The sequence below is a fragment of the Loxodonta africana genome, chromosome 2 (genome assembly GCF_030014295.1).
Source record: "Loxodonta africana isolate mLoxAfr1 chromosome 2, mLoxAfr1.hap2, whole genome shotgun sequence".
Classification (NCBI taxonomy): domain Eukaryota; kingdom Metazoa; phylum Chordata; class Mammalia; order Proboscidea; family Elephantidae; genus Loxodonta; species Loxodonta africana.
Window position 1 is genome coordinate 97,307,429 of NC_087343.1, and position 14,846 is coordinate 97,322,274.

At 36.9% G+C, this 14,846-nt stretch overlaps 1 protein-coding gene across 1 annotated transcript in view; it reads left to right on the top strand.

Moving 5' to 3' along the window:
• ADGRV1 (adhesion G protein-coupled receptor V1) overlaps window positions 1-14,846 on the top strand; it is a 614,420-nt gene that overhangs the window by 370,501 nt on the left and 229,073 nt on the right. Inside the window, exon 83 of the mRNA XM_003404981.4 lies at window positions 9,630-9,746. Within this exon, the coding sequence (XP_003405029.2) occupies window positions 9,630-9,746 (117 nt within the window). The remainder of the gene's footprint in view (window positions 1-9,629; window positions 9,747-14,846) is intronic.

Consider the following 14,846-nt stretch of genomic DNA (forward strand, 5'->3'; position numbering starts at 1 on the left):
CATTTATTCACACCTGTGGGCCTTCCCAAAATAACCCCCGACCTGAAACCAAATGTGATTTAAAATAAGAAGCTTGGCTCTAGAATCAGGCATGCGACAGGCAAACAGCAAATTTTGGTGGACAGAATAAATGAATGATTAAATGAAAAAAATGCAAAGGTGATTCAATTTAAAAAAGCTCTTTTATTGAAATATCCCCTTTTTTATGTTTTCATAGCTTGAGTCAACAGTTTTTTACTTGCAAAACATTACAACAAAAGCAATTGTACAAGAAAATTAGCCTTTGATGTTACCTTCTTTGTTGTCTCTACATTGGATACGATAGTTGGGAATGCTATTTTCTTGTGATATACCTGTTGCGGTCTGGTCGATTCTGACTCATAGTGACCCTATAGATCAGGGTAGAACTGCCCCATAAGGTTTCCAAGGAATGGCTGGTAGATTAGAACTGCTAACCTTTTGGTTAACGTCTGAACTCGTAACCACTGTGCCACCAGGCCTAGGCATACACAGAAAGGGAATGAAAACTCAGTAATTAAAGCCAATCATTCACTCAGTGTAAAATGTGAAGGAATAACGTTCTTTTTTTCTTTTTGAGAAACATCTAACATCACTCCACTTAGAAAATATTGACTTCTTTTTATATTGGAATGCAGAAGATACGAAAAACTTTGGAAAGTCTACACAGTAAGGTTAGGTTATGGCCTCTGATTTAATGAACACTGCATGGGTTCGCTGTGAGTTGGACTAAACTCGATGGTAACTAACAACAACAGCACGGTTATGTTTATATAGAATTTCATTAAACTTGCACAGTTTCCCTTGAATTCCACCCAGTAAGATTTCATTTCCAGATTATATTCATGCTTGTTTTCAGTCCAAGGAATTCCATGGGAAGCTGAACCAAAATATTTTCAACTAATAACTTATGAAGCAAAAAAAAAAAAACAAAAGGCAATTCCCCACCATAAATTTTAAATATTCTTGTCACACAGTTTTGAAGCCCACTGGTTAGGCATTTGGCTGCTAACCATAAGGTCAGCAGTTCGAATCCACCAGTAGCTTCTTAGAAAGCCTATGGGGCAGTTCTGTTATGTCCTGTAGGGTCACTATGAGTCGAGATCAACTCAACAGCAGTGGGTTTGGTTTTTTTCTTTTTTTTTTTTGGTAGCAGTCTAGATTGTGTGATTATACACCAGATTCTGGTCATGTATACAATGCCAAAATGAAATGAAAAACCGAGGATGGCTTTATTCCAAGTCTCTGAGTTTTCCGATTAATGACCCAGTCCCTCAGGACATTAGTGGAACGCAAACCTCAGGGTGCCTAATCTGTGTGAAGGATTCAGTTAAGTCCACTCCAGATCTACAGAAGTTTTCTGTTTTGCAACAATTCTAAACTTGGTCATCAAAGAACTAAGATATGAGACTTCGAAAATCTGAGTCTACATGTAAACATTTAGTTCAACCTTTGTAATATTCAGGTGATCTTGATGTTCAGCTCTAAAATGTATCTTTTCCTATTTAATTACTTTTTTTTTTATATAGTACATATTTATATTTAGCCAGCTGTCCTCTGCATCTGTCACCCTCCTTTCCTTCAAATGAAAGGATTTAATGTGTTCCCTAGGATTTAATGTGTTCCCTAGAGAACCTTGTATACCAATAGAAATATGTGGCCTTAGTGATTTTTAAGGCAAGCATGAGCAGCTTTGTAAGTGGTTATCTTGTCTTGTAAGTGGTTAGGAACATAGGCTTTGGAGTCAACAGACTTGGCTCAAGTCCTGAGTTTGCCTCTTCTTAGGTCTGTGACCTTGGAAAATTTGTTTACTTAAGCCTCACTTTCACCATCCATAAAATAGAGTCATCAATCTCTAAATCACATGGGTTACTTAAGGATAAGATGGAATAATGTTTTTAGAGCATATAGTAAAGTACCCGACATATAACTATTCATTAAATGGTGATTATTATTATTAATGTTATTATTACTGGTAAAAATCAGGTAATGCTTCTTTGGCCATGCACCAGGTGAAAAAGACTAGTCTTGGTGTTAACAAATGACTCATAAAGAGCTGTTTCTCTGGGAGAGGGAGAAAATGACATTTTGTAGAAAAGAGAAGAAGACATAAAAACACAATAAAATACCTCCATAAACATTCTGGAATGGGGCTAAGGATTTTTTTTTTGGTAAATTTAAGTCATTTACATAATGACTCTTTTAAATGTCTTTATCTGTGAGTAGCAGATATCCCAAATACTAATGAGCTAGAAAGAAAATTGAGATGTTCATGCAACCCAGTGCTGTCGAGTCAATTCCAACTCCTGGCCACCTGGAGTGTGTCAGTAGAATTGTATTCCATAGGGTTTTCAATGGGAATGTGCACAGAACAACAAGCCATAAGGCTTTTTAAAATGATAATTGACAGCTTCTGATTGATTAACTTGTTTTAAGTCATATACTAAAACAAATACCTTAATCTGACTGTAAGCATATATTATCTAAAAAATGTTCCCAATCTCTACCTGCCTCAGTCTCTGAATAATAGCCACTGATTTACTTAATGGTGTGTGTTGTACATACTAATTGTTAGATGTGAGGAGAAAACAAGTAACATGCTTAATGTTCTGACAGTAATATTTAGCACAAGTACGGGGTCTATGCCCTGAGTTATTTACAACAGCAGGGGCAGAGATATACTAAAGACAGCGCATGTACAGAAGGTGCTATTTGGAAACTCGGTAAATATGTTGATTGATTTTGTACTGTATTTTCACTATGGCAACTATTAAAAAAAATAACAATTATAAAAACCTGCTCAGACCAGTTCTAACACTCAGTAGTTGCCAAAAACCACTGCATTGCATACAACACTTCCCTGACACACCTAAGATATTCAGAGGCATATATAGTTTAGTATTTAAGGGTCTTTCCTTTCAATTCCACACATTTTATGTAATAGTAGCATAAGTACAGAATATAGGAAGTTGAGGTTTGTATGAGGTAAAGAAGGAGAGAAGGAGGAAAGGAGCCATGAAAGTAAGCATAATAGATTTTACGTTCCCTGACATGAAGACTGTAGGAGAGTTAGCCGAGAATATTTAAAGTTTTCTAGAAAAATGATTAAAAAATGAATAGCTGTGTGAAATCAGTGGAAATAGTAAGAATGTTAAGTAAGGTGTTATTAATAATAGTGAAAGTTAACATGCGGTATTGATTGACAGAATATTCCTGACACTTAAATATTCTCTTAGGGAATAGGGAAGAAACAACAGTGGAAAAGATGCTAGTCCAGAAAAAATTAAAGTAGTAGGAAACATGCTATCTGATCACATGGTGATGAAGGGAAAGATACATGAAATGAAGGATGGCTTTTTTCCAAATGCTTTGTTCCTGTGAACATGCCCCAGGCGGTCTCTATTGAGCATAGTTAAGCAAGATAAGATTGATAGCCTTTACTTGGAGTTACTTTTCCATTTCTGATTTTTATAGAGAATTAAAAAAAGAGAATTAAGATTATCCTAAATTCTATTGATGTTTTATGTTTACTATTTTGTTAAAGGTCTTCAGATAGCTTTTAATGCCTTTTCAGATAGTTGCACTGGGCTAAAAAGTTAGGCAAAAGGGCAGTTGTCACCACCGAATGCATTGTTGGTGTCAGGGAAATGTCATTCGCTTGTGAATAAGATGATCTGATTGTCTTGATTGAGACTTCGGGGAAAGAATCGGCAGCATGCAAAGGTCTGCTTGTCTTTAGCATTGAATTAAAGGTACACAGGATTTTCCACTAAAAGGGATTTTGCAGACATAAGTCATTCACAAGTAGCAAAGATAATTTAGAGCTCAGCATTTTGTGATTGTTGTTGGACTTAACATATCTTACTTTTTGAAATTGACGTTTAAAATAGCTTGTTCATCACCTGGGTTTGAAAGGAGAGATTACAAAACAACTTCTTGTGGTCAAGAGAAGCCAAGTGACTATGAAAATGTGCGCTATAAAAAAATCACAAAAACAGTTAATAAGTACATGGTTAATTTAGATTTAAGTTCTCATTAGTTGAGCTGAAAACAGAGCACCATGCTCTTTAAATTAAAATATAGAATAACAATAACAGGATCCAAAAAGTATTGAGCGCCTACTAAATTTCTGCTTCAAGCCCAGGTAGAGTAACGGATTTACTCTTCTATCTGAAACAACCAAAAACGGAAAAGTAAATAAAACAATAGTTTTTAAGTCACTAGACAACAGATAAAGGCAAATCACTGGAGAAAGGATAGTCTTTCCAACAAATAGTGATGGAAAAAAATTGATCTCTGAATTTTAAAAATCAATACTTTAAGCCATACTTTATACTGTATTTGAAATCATTTAAAATGGATCAGAGACGTAATTTTAAAACCTAAAACCATAAGACTTGTGCTAGCAAACATTCAACATATAGAGGCTTTCAGAATGAGCTTTCAGTGAAGGGTTAATTGGTGGTACTCTTGAAAAAACAGAAAGGGAAGATTGGAAGAGAAATAGTTGCCTTAGGGGTGGTGGGGAACTTACCAAGAATGTTCCAGGAACATTTAACAAAAATGTCCTTGCACAGACTGTTCTCTGGAAACAACTGGTAAGAAGAAAGAATAACTTACAAGATGATAATGTTTTTAGTTATGATGAGCTTTGTGTATAAAAAAAGCTCTGCTTTTTCTTTAGAGTGGGGGAGCACTTTTATACTTTAACTTAGTGCTGCCCTACTCAAGTTGTATGATCCCTCAGTAAAACTAATTCTCTTTTCCACTCTACCAGAGTACATGAGTTTCTTCTTTGACAGATTTCTAGAAAAAAAAAAAAAGAGAGAGAGAAAGTCTGTGGATTTGGGTTAAGCAAAGGTTTCTTAGATATGACACCAATGTATGATATGTGAAAGGTCAAGAAAAGTGCGGTCTACTCCACAACTGGATTTCAAAAAAGTTAAAAATGTTTGCTCTTCAAAAGACACTGTTAAGAGAATGAGAAGACAAGCCACAGGCTTAGAGAAAATATTTGAAAATCATATATCTGATGAAAGACTTACATCCTGGATATAGAAAGGGCTCTCAAGTGCAGTAATAAGAAAACAGACAATTTATAAAATGATCAGAAAGTTAAACAGACCTTTCTCCAGAGGAAAAACATGAATTTCAAATAAGCATATGAAGAGGTGATCAATACCAGTAGTTATTAGGAAAATGCAAGTTAAAACCACAGTGAAAAACTACTATTTATGTACTAAAATGGCTGTAATTTTTTTTTTAACATTTATTTATTTAATCATATTTTATTGTGTTTTTGGTGAAGGGTTGCACAGCGGTTTAGGTCCCCATTCAACAGTTCTACTCAAGTTGTTCAGTGACATTGTTTACATTCTTCACACAGAATGGCTATAATTGGAAAAATTAACCATACCAAGTTTTAATGAGGATGTGTGGAGCAACTAAAACTGTCATACATTACTGATAGAGATGTAAAATGTTGCAACCACTTTGGAAAATAATGTATCAATTTCTTAAAAAAAAAAAAAAGACTCACATAATCCAGCCATTCCACTCCTGAGTAGGTATATGTTTTTAAAAACTCTAGTATACAAACGTTCATAGCAGTTTATATTTGTAATCACCGAAAATTGGAAACAGCCTAAATGTACATCACAGATGAATGGACACATAAACTGTGGTATATCCATACAATGGAATGGTGCCTCTAAAAAAAAAAAATCGTTAATAAGTTATTTTAGATGAATCTCAAAATAATTATGCTGAGTGAAATAAGCCAGGCCCTTCTCTCCCCCTGCCCCCCAAAAGTACATATTGTATGACTTCATTTATATAAAACTCTGGTAAATACAAACTAACGTATAGTGACAGGAAGCAGATCTGTGGTTACCAGGGATGTCGGCAGGGGTGGTGTTGCAGGGAGGTACTACAAAGCCCTGAGGAAACTTTTCAGGGTGATGTATACGTTCATTATCATGATTGTGATGATGGTTTCACGTGTACAAAAGCCTGTGTCAAACATATAAGATCACACACATTAAATATGTGCCTTTTATTATCTGTAGGTCATATCTTCATACTTCAGTAAAGCTAGGTTTTTGTTTTTCTTTTTAATCTACTATGCTCAAATCCATGATAGGTGCTGTGTAGTATTATGAGTACTTGCTTTGTTTTCTTTTTTCTCCATGTTTTTTAAAATAATATGGCAGCGAACACAATAAAATTCTTGCCTTAAGGGCGTTTACAGTTGTCTAAGAGAAGAAGTCTGACTGTAAGAAAATTGTTAATAAAATTCTGTTTTAAAATTCAGAGGAGGGATTGGTTTGCTTATGGTGGGAAGAAATAGGCAGGTCCTTGAGACAGAGTTGACATGCCAAATATTTTGAAAGGTAGACTTGATTTCATCTGGAGAAGATGAGAAAAAGAAATTCTAGGTAGAAAGAAGAGAAAGAACAATGTCAGTGAGTTGAGAAATGATGGAGCATGTTCAGGGAATAGCAGTCTATGCAGCTTGAGTAGACGATTTGGTATGAAAGGCTCTTGTGGAAGATAAAGACAAGAAGGTGGGGCAGGTGGGACTCATGGGCTGAATGGGACTCGTGGGCCAAGCCAAGGCAATTTTGTTTCTTCTCTGAATACTTCTTTGACTCACATAAGCAGAACTAATCACTCTCTCGGAAACCCTGGTAGCATAGTGATTAAGTGCTATCTTTTTATATATATATATATATTTTTTTATAGCTGCTAACCAAAAGGTCGGCAGTTCAAATCAGGCAGGCACTCCTTGGAAACTCGAAGGGGCAGTTCTGCTCTGTCCTATAGGGTTGCTATAGGGTCGCTATGAGTCGGAATCGAGTCGACAGCAGTGAGTTTTTTGGTTTGGGGATCACTCTCTACTCTGCTTTCCCCTGATATTTTTTCTTATCCTGTTACAACACTTGTCACGTTTTAATGCATTGTGTATGTGTCTGGCTTCACCCTCACACACTCTCCCAGTAAAAAGCACAACATTTGGCTCATTGTAAGTGCTCAATGACAAGTGCTATCTGATTCTAATCAATAGAATAGTCTAGGAGTCTACCGTAATCAAATTACCAAAAACCAAGCCAGCTGCCATTGAGTCAGTTCTGAGCCTTGACAACCCCACTGGTGTCAGAATGAAACTGCTCCACAGGGCTTTCAATGGCTAAGTTTTCCAAAGTAGATCACTAGGCCATTCTTCTGAGATGACCTATAATGTATAAAATTCAGAAGTTAGACAAAAGCTAAAGTCTATTTTTTTAAAAAATAAGCTCTAGTAATTCAAAAGCTATTGTGTTGTGTTCTGGAAAAGTGAATGTGTTGACTTTATTTTTTCAAGGAATCCATTTGTACCAAAATTGTAGGAAATGAGATTTACATTTCTGGTTTCTATTTAAATGCTGGCACTTGTCATTTTTAATAGTGTGTATTCACAAATGCTCCATATCCAGGCTAAATAAACAAAAGTTGAATGAGGAATGCCTCTCATTTTAAAAATAATCCTAGAGTCTTGGATCAGAAAGGGACTTTAGAGTTTATCTTTTCCAGCCACTTTCTTTTACTCATGAGGAAATTAGGCCCAGAAAGGTGAGGTGATTTGTTCAGTGTCAATAACTTAAAAAAAAAAAACGGATTTTTTTCCTTCATACCTGGTACAGGAGCCACTCAATAAATAATTCCCGCACAGGAAGAGTCACTTCAGCATGGAATGAGATATATATTTTTGTAAATTTATAAATGAGTGGTTTGGTTCTTACATAATTGACAAAGGAGGCTGGGTAAGACATCTTCTGCAAAACAGAGAGGGTAGGAGCATGCAAGGCCTCACTGCCGGCAGATCCTGGCACATCACCGCGGTGATGCTATCCTGTGGACACCCTGGGGCAGAAATTCTCCAGTCGAGGGACACGCCTTTGAGACAACAGAGATATGGAAGAGGCATATTTAATTTGAAAATAAAAGGTACTTTTTCCCCTTGTTTTTGAGATCACTATTCATTTTTTAAAAAATCAAACAGTATTAAGAGTATTTATTTAGTTAGTTAGTTATTTTAAAGTAGAGAGGTTTTGAGGCATAAGTCAGTTTTCTGTTTGCAACACCCCTCTGTCTTGTTTTGGAATCAGCCATTCATTCTTTCAAGAAACCTTTGTTGAGCACTCTATGTTCCAGGCACAGCTGTGGCCTCTGAAAATATAGCCGCAGAGATTTGGCCTCTGTCCTCAAGGAAGGGAGAGTTTACTCATTTAGAGGTTATAGTACAATACTGTTGCTCCGGAGTTTCCCTTGATAGCTATACCTTTTATTAGAGAATTTGACCCAGTAGTCATATATTGGGGAAAAACACAAAATTATAGAAATAACAAGAGTGCCTTAATTCATTTGTTTATTCAGCCAGCATTTGTTGAGTGTCTACTGTGTGCCAGGCACTGAGCTAGGTGTTTGGGATTCTCTGTGTGAAGCAATCAATGATTCTGTCTTCGTACGTAGGGTTTACATGCAGGAGATCGAGACTAGCAATAACTGAAAAAAAATAATAAAAAGAAAATTACACAATACGTTAGAAGGCAATGCCCAAGCCAAGCCCAGTGCCGTCGAGTAGATTCCGACTCATAGTGACCCTATAGGACAGAGTAGAACTGCCCCATAGAGTTTCCAAGGAGCGTCTGGAGGATTCGAACTGCTGACCCTTTGGTTAGTAGCCGTTGCACTTAACCACTATGCCACCAAGGTTTCCCAAGATATTTTTAGAAGGCAATCCGAAACCAAACCCAGTGCCGTCAAGTCGATACCAACTCATAGCAACCCTATAGGACAGAGTAGAGCCACCGCATAGAGTTTCCAAGGAGCACCTGGTGGATTCAAACTGCTGACGCTTTGGTTGCAGCCATAGCACTTAACCACTACACCACCAGGGTTTCCTTAGAAGGAAATAGGCGCTATTAAAAAGAAGGAAAGGAAAGAAGGGTCAGGGAGATCACATATGTGAGAAGGAGAGAAGAAGGGAAGGTGTAATTTTAGATGGTATGATCAAGGGGGGCCTTATGGAAAAGGTGACATTTGGACAAAGTCTTAAAGGCAGTGGAAAAAAAAATCCAAGGATTTGGTTACTCATAAGTTATGAAATTTGCAATTCATTTTGTTTGTTTTGTTATATATGTTAATTCCTGGCAAGAAATGATCTCTTTTTTTCTCTTTCTTACTTTTTCTTTCTCATTGACTTTGACTTGAACAGGAATGTTATTTCAGCCCGGTTTCCTCTATTTCTGCTTAGCTAAAATGAATTTCATGAGATTTTTGTCCATTAATGATAAGAACAAGGTTTACTTTGAGCATTTCTTCTTGAAAACCCAAAGCATCATTAAACATACTTTTGTTTCATTCATTGTTTCTTAGAAACATCAAAATGTATGTATTGCCAGTTTTAAAATGACTGTGAATCGTACCAGTTTGGGCAACAAATCAACTTATTTTCCCTTTGAATCACTGAATCATAGATTCAGGTGGGAAAACAACAACAAAAAAATTTTTTTTAAATACTCTTATTAATTTTAGCATGATTTAAAATTAGAAGTATTTGTTTCTTACAGATTGTGTTTCTGACATCTGCATATGCAAGTCCCCAACTGGCAGATGAGAGCTGCTCAGCCATGGCTGCTGTTACACATTACTTGTATCTTTGCCAGTTTAGCTGGATGCTCATTCAGGTACGTGCCTCATTCTCTTATTCTCCACACTCTACCCAACCCTCACCAACCCCACTTCAACCCGCCAATGAATTTGGCTGGTGTGATCTTAGTATGTGATATTTTTTTAATACAAAAATGAATGTAATTCCACATCCTCCATTTGCTAGGTTTTTCTGGTGGCAAAATTCGTTATGAGTTTATCTAAGCTGGCCTTTTCTTGTTGGCCCTGTGTGTGTTGTTCTGTATCTGCGTGGAAAGAGGTCCACTGCAGTGTGCAGGAGATCTCTGTCGATGTCCTTGATCTAATCAAAGGTTTTGATTAATGACTTGGATGAAAACATATGAAACTGCCTTATCAGATATGCAGATGATAAAGCGTTAAGAGGACTGCTAAAAGAGCAAGCTGCCTGGGTTAAGATGCCAGCTAGATCAAATATAGAGAAATTGTACTGTGAGAGATTTGAAAAGTAAAGAAGGCATAATCTGAAAGAAGTTAATGCGAAAGTCTTGAAATTTTAATTTAGCATGAACTCAGTAGCAATCAAATGTGTGACCAGATTGCTTCAAAATAGCGATTACAGTAGCTTCAAAAACCTAGACCTGCGTTACATTAATAGCAATATGAAGGCAGCCATGGAACATCTACAGTGTTCAGACTAGCTTGGAACCCTGTAAACACTTTCATGGGTCATGTCTGAACTGGAACATTACGGAGCCAATCAGAAAACAGTCGTTTAAGAAACTTTGAGGCAGCTGGAGATAATTAACCTGGAAAGGATTTAGGGAGATGTGCTGGCTATCTACAAATAATGGAAGGCCTGCTACAGGAAAGAATTGTGAACTGTGTAACACCATTTAAATCAAATGGGTCAAAAAATTAAGGAAGCAAATTTTGACTCAAGAACTTACATAGCCGATGAAACTGTCATATGATGAAGAGGTAGTTTCTAAAAGTAGAGAATATCTAGTCACTGAAATATATTCCAACAGGAAAATGACCAAATTTCAAACATGTTTTGGACGGGCTTCCTGCTTTAGAAGAGGAGTTAGCAAAATGGCATAAAAGATTTCAGCCAACTTAATGGAGACTGGTGTATTCTGTATCCATTCTTGAGTCTTTAACAAGTATGATTATGGCCTATGCACATTTAGTCATCTAATTAGAGTGCTGTATGGCTAATGGTTTAGGAAAACTATTGAAACCAGTGAAATTTAATGTATTTCATATGGTACACCACACATTTTTCATGGTTTGTGGTGTAACCACAAAGGAAAAATTCAATAACTTCTGAATTCTGGGTACATTACTCCTAATGAATTGCTTTGTGGTCAGAGGTTGTCACTTTCCCAGCCTTCATTTTCCCGTTTATAAATAGCAATAATAATACATATTAAATGTTAACTGCTGAAATCTTTATTTTTTTAAATAGAGTATTTAAAAAAAAATTATGTAGAAGTTTAGACTACTGTTAGTCCAATCCCATTAGTTGAGTTGGGCTGAAAAATTTGAAGGAATATTAACACTTCAATGATTCCACTTTATACCGTATAGCAGCATAGGAGAGAATTTGGCAAAATGTATTTGCACGCATAGCCTACATTTACGATAAGTCGATAATTCATTTTAACTCTTTCATTACTATTGGATTAATGGTATACCTGCCATTTTTTATCCCTAATTTTTAACTTTTATAGGCCTCAGAGATAAGGCATCATTCCTGTTCTAATGCATTTAGCGTGAAGGTGGGTCCCTTTTAAAATGCATGAAGCTCAGCAGATGGCGCCTCATTGTGGTGTAGGTTGAGAATTCTGTCAGATGCTCCCTGGATGTGTTAGTTTTGTAAACTTTTACCTTTTTTTCCTTTATTTCTTTGAGATAAGGCTTGCAAGTGTAATTATGGTTTTCCTGTGTGATAGTTAGAGAGCCCTAATGGGTTTAAGTGTTTGGCTGCTAACAACAGTTCAGTAATTCAAATCCACCAGCCACTCCTTGGAAACCCTTTGGGACAGTTCTACTCTGTCTTGTAAGTTCGCTATGAGTGGAATCAACTTGATGGCAATGGGTTTGGTTTTAACAGTGTCGTAGTTGGAAAATCAAATGTTCTCCATGTAGCCTAATGGAAAGGCTCCCACAATAAATTACTTCTCTAGCTGTCATTGGTATATTGTCATATCATAGATCATGGTGCCACAGTGCCACTCTCTATTGGTGGCTTGTGTTACCAGATCATATTTCTCAAAATGCATATTCAAAACCAAAAATTTAAACACTCTAAATTGGTAAGCATGCATTCCAATACTGAAAACACAGGCCATTAAAAAAAAAAAAGGAGAAAAAAATGTAATAACTTTAATTATTGCCTAAAAATCAAAACCAAACCCACTGCCAACAAGTTGATTCCGACTCATAGCAAGCCTATAAGTCAGAGTAGAACTGTCCCATAGAGTTTCAAAGGAGCACCTGGTGGATTCAAACTGCCAGCCTCTTGGTTAGCAGCTGTAGCACTTAACCACTACGCCACCAAGGTTTCCAGTCATTGCCTAAGCATGTCAGAATTATTCATGTTTATTTTGATTGGCAACATGTCTTCAATCCTTAGAATAAATGCATTTAAATGACTTTATTTTGAAAACAGTTATATATCATATACTTTTAACACATTATTGTAAAATCGTGTTATATTTTACAGTAACTAAGGAAAAAAAGTACAGATATTTACACTCTACCTATATTCTAGTTAAGGAAATATATGTGGCTAATGTTTTGTATATTTTGAACCATGTTTCATACTCTGCTTTTCCAATATAGTTTATACTGTTTTTACAAGGGAGAATCACCTTGATAGAGAGGAGAGGGCTGACTTTGAGTGAGGCAGATAATTAACTAGTTGTGAAGCCTTAGCAAACTGGATAACTTCTAACTCTTTACTAAGGTGCATGGCTCATGGCAGATTCTGGAACTGGTGGCCTTGACTGTTTCTTTAGACTTACCCTTTCTTTGAGAGGTTAGCCACTCAGCACATGCTGGGAATATAGTAACAAATTACTTCGCTTATTTTGTAGTTGTTTTTTTAACGTAAGTGACTCATAGATTTCCTCTTTGGCCATGGATATGGAGTTACCCTTCTGTTTGCTCTTCATATAAGATCACTGTGTGGAATTACTGGAGTCATTTCCCACTTCCTTAAAACAGCTTGTTTTTTAAAACAGCAGAGTCATGTCTACCCAGTGCCGTCGAGTCAATTCCCACTCATAGTGGCTCTATAGGACAGAGTAAAACTGCCCCATAGTCATGTCTACTTAAGTAAAAATGACAGTGAGGATTTAAAATCTTGCAATATCTTTATTCTTGTTTGCTAGTTGTTTTTCTTTTTTGTTTTATTTTCTTTTTCTGTTTTGATTTACTTTCATTTTAGAAATAGTGTATACTAATGGCGCAAAACAGAATCAATGCCACAGCAAAATAAAATGAAAAGTACGTTTCTTTCTCCCCATTTAATAAACTCTCCACCCTTCTGCTCTACCCTCAGCCCCACTCCCAGAAATAAACACTATTAATGGTTTCCTGTGTATCCCTCCAGAAATATTCCATGAATACACAAATATTTATAAATATATAAACAAGCACATATGTGTGTGTATAAAAAATATATATGTAATATATATAAATTTTGACTTCTTTAAGTTCATCACATACAGGCATAATTTTTTCCCCTAATAGTTGCCTAATATCCTATAACATGGTTATTCCAGAATCTATTTTCTGTATCCTATTGATGAAATCCTGTCTGTTTTGATTTTTTTTTATTAACTTTTACTGAGCTTCAAGTGAACGTTTACAAATCAAGTCAGTCTGTCTCACATATAAGTTTACGTACATCTTACTGCGTACTCCCACTTGCTCTCCCCCTAATGAGTCAGCCCTTCCAGTCTCTCCTTTCATGACAATTTTGCCAGCTTCCCACTCTCTCTATCCTCCTATCCCCCCTCCAGACAGGAGATGCCAACACAATCTCAAGTGTCCACCTGATATAATTAGCTCACTCTTCATCAGCATCTCTCTCCCACCCACTGTCCAGTCCCTTTCATGTCTGATGAGTTGTCTTCGGGGATGGTTCCTGTCCTGTGCCAACAGAAGGTCTGGGGAGCATGGCCGCCGGGATTCCTCTAGTCTCAGTCAGACCATTAAGTATGGTCTTTTTATGAGAATTTGGGATCTCCTGCTCCCTCAGGGGTTCTCTGTTGTGCTCCCTGTCAGGGCAGTCATCGATTGTGGCCAGGCACCAACTAGTTCTTCTGGTCTCAGGATGATGTAGGTCTCTGGTTCATGTGGCCCTTTCTGTCTCTTGGGCTCTTAGTTGTCGTGTGACCTTGGTGTTCTTCATTCTCCTTTGCTCCAGGTGAGTTGAGACCAATTGATGCATCTTAGATGGCCGCTTGTTAGCATTTAAGACCCCAGACGCCACATTTCAAAGTGGGATGCAGAATGTTTTCATAATAGAATTATTTTGCCAATTGACTTAGAAGTCCCCTTAAACCATGGTCCTCCCCCCCCCCCCCGCGCCGCCCTTGCTCCGCTGACCTTTGAAGCATTCATTTTATCCCGGAAACTTCTTTGCTTTTGGTCCAGTCCAATTGAGCTGACCTTCCATGTATTGAGTGTTGTCTTTCCCTTCACCTAAAGCAGTTCTTATCTACTAATTAATCAATAAAAAACCCTCTCCTTCCCTCCCTCCCTCCCCCCCCTCGTAACCACAGAAGTATGTGTTCTTCTCAGTTTTTACTATTTCTCAAGATCTTATAATAGTGGTCTTATACAATATTTGTCTTTTTGCCTCTGACTAATTTCGCTCAGCATAATGCCTTCCAGGTTCCTCCATGTTATGAAATGTTTCAGAGATTCGTCACTGTTCTTTATCGATGCGTAGTATTCCATTGTGTGAATATACCACAATTTATTTACCCATTCATCCGTTGATGGACACCTTGGTTGCTTCCAGCTTTTTGCTATTGTAAACAGAGCTGCAATAAACATGGGTGTGCATATATCTGTTTGTGTGAAGGCTCTTGTTTCTCTAGGGTATATTCCGAGGAGTGGGATTTCTGGGTTGTATGGTA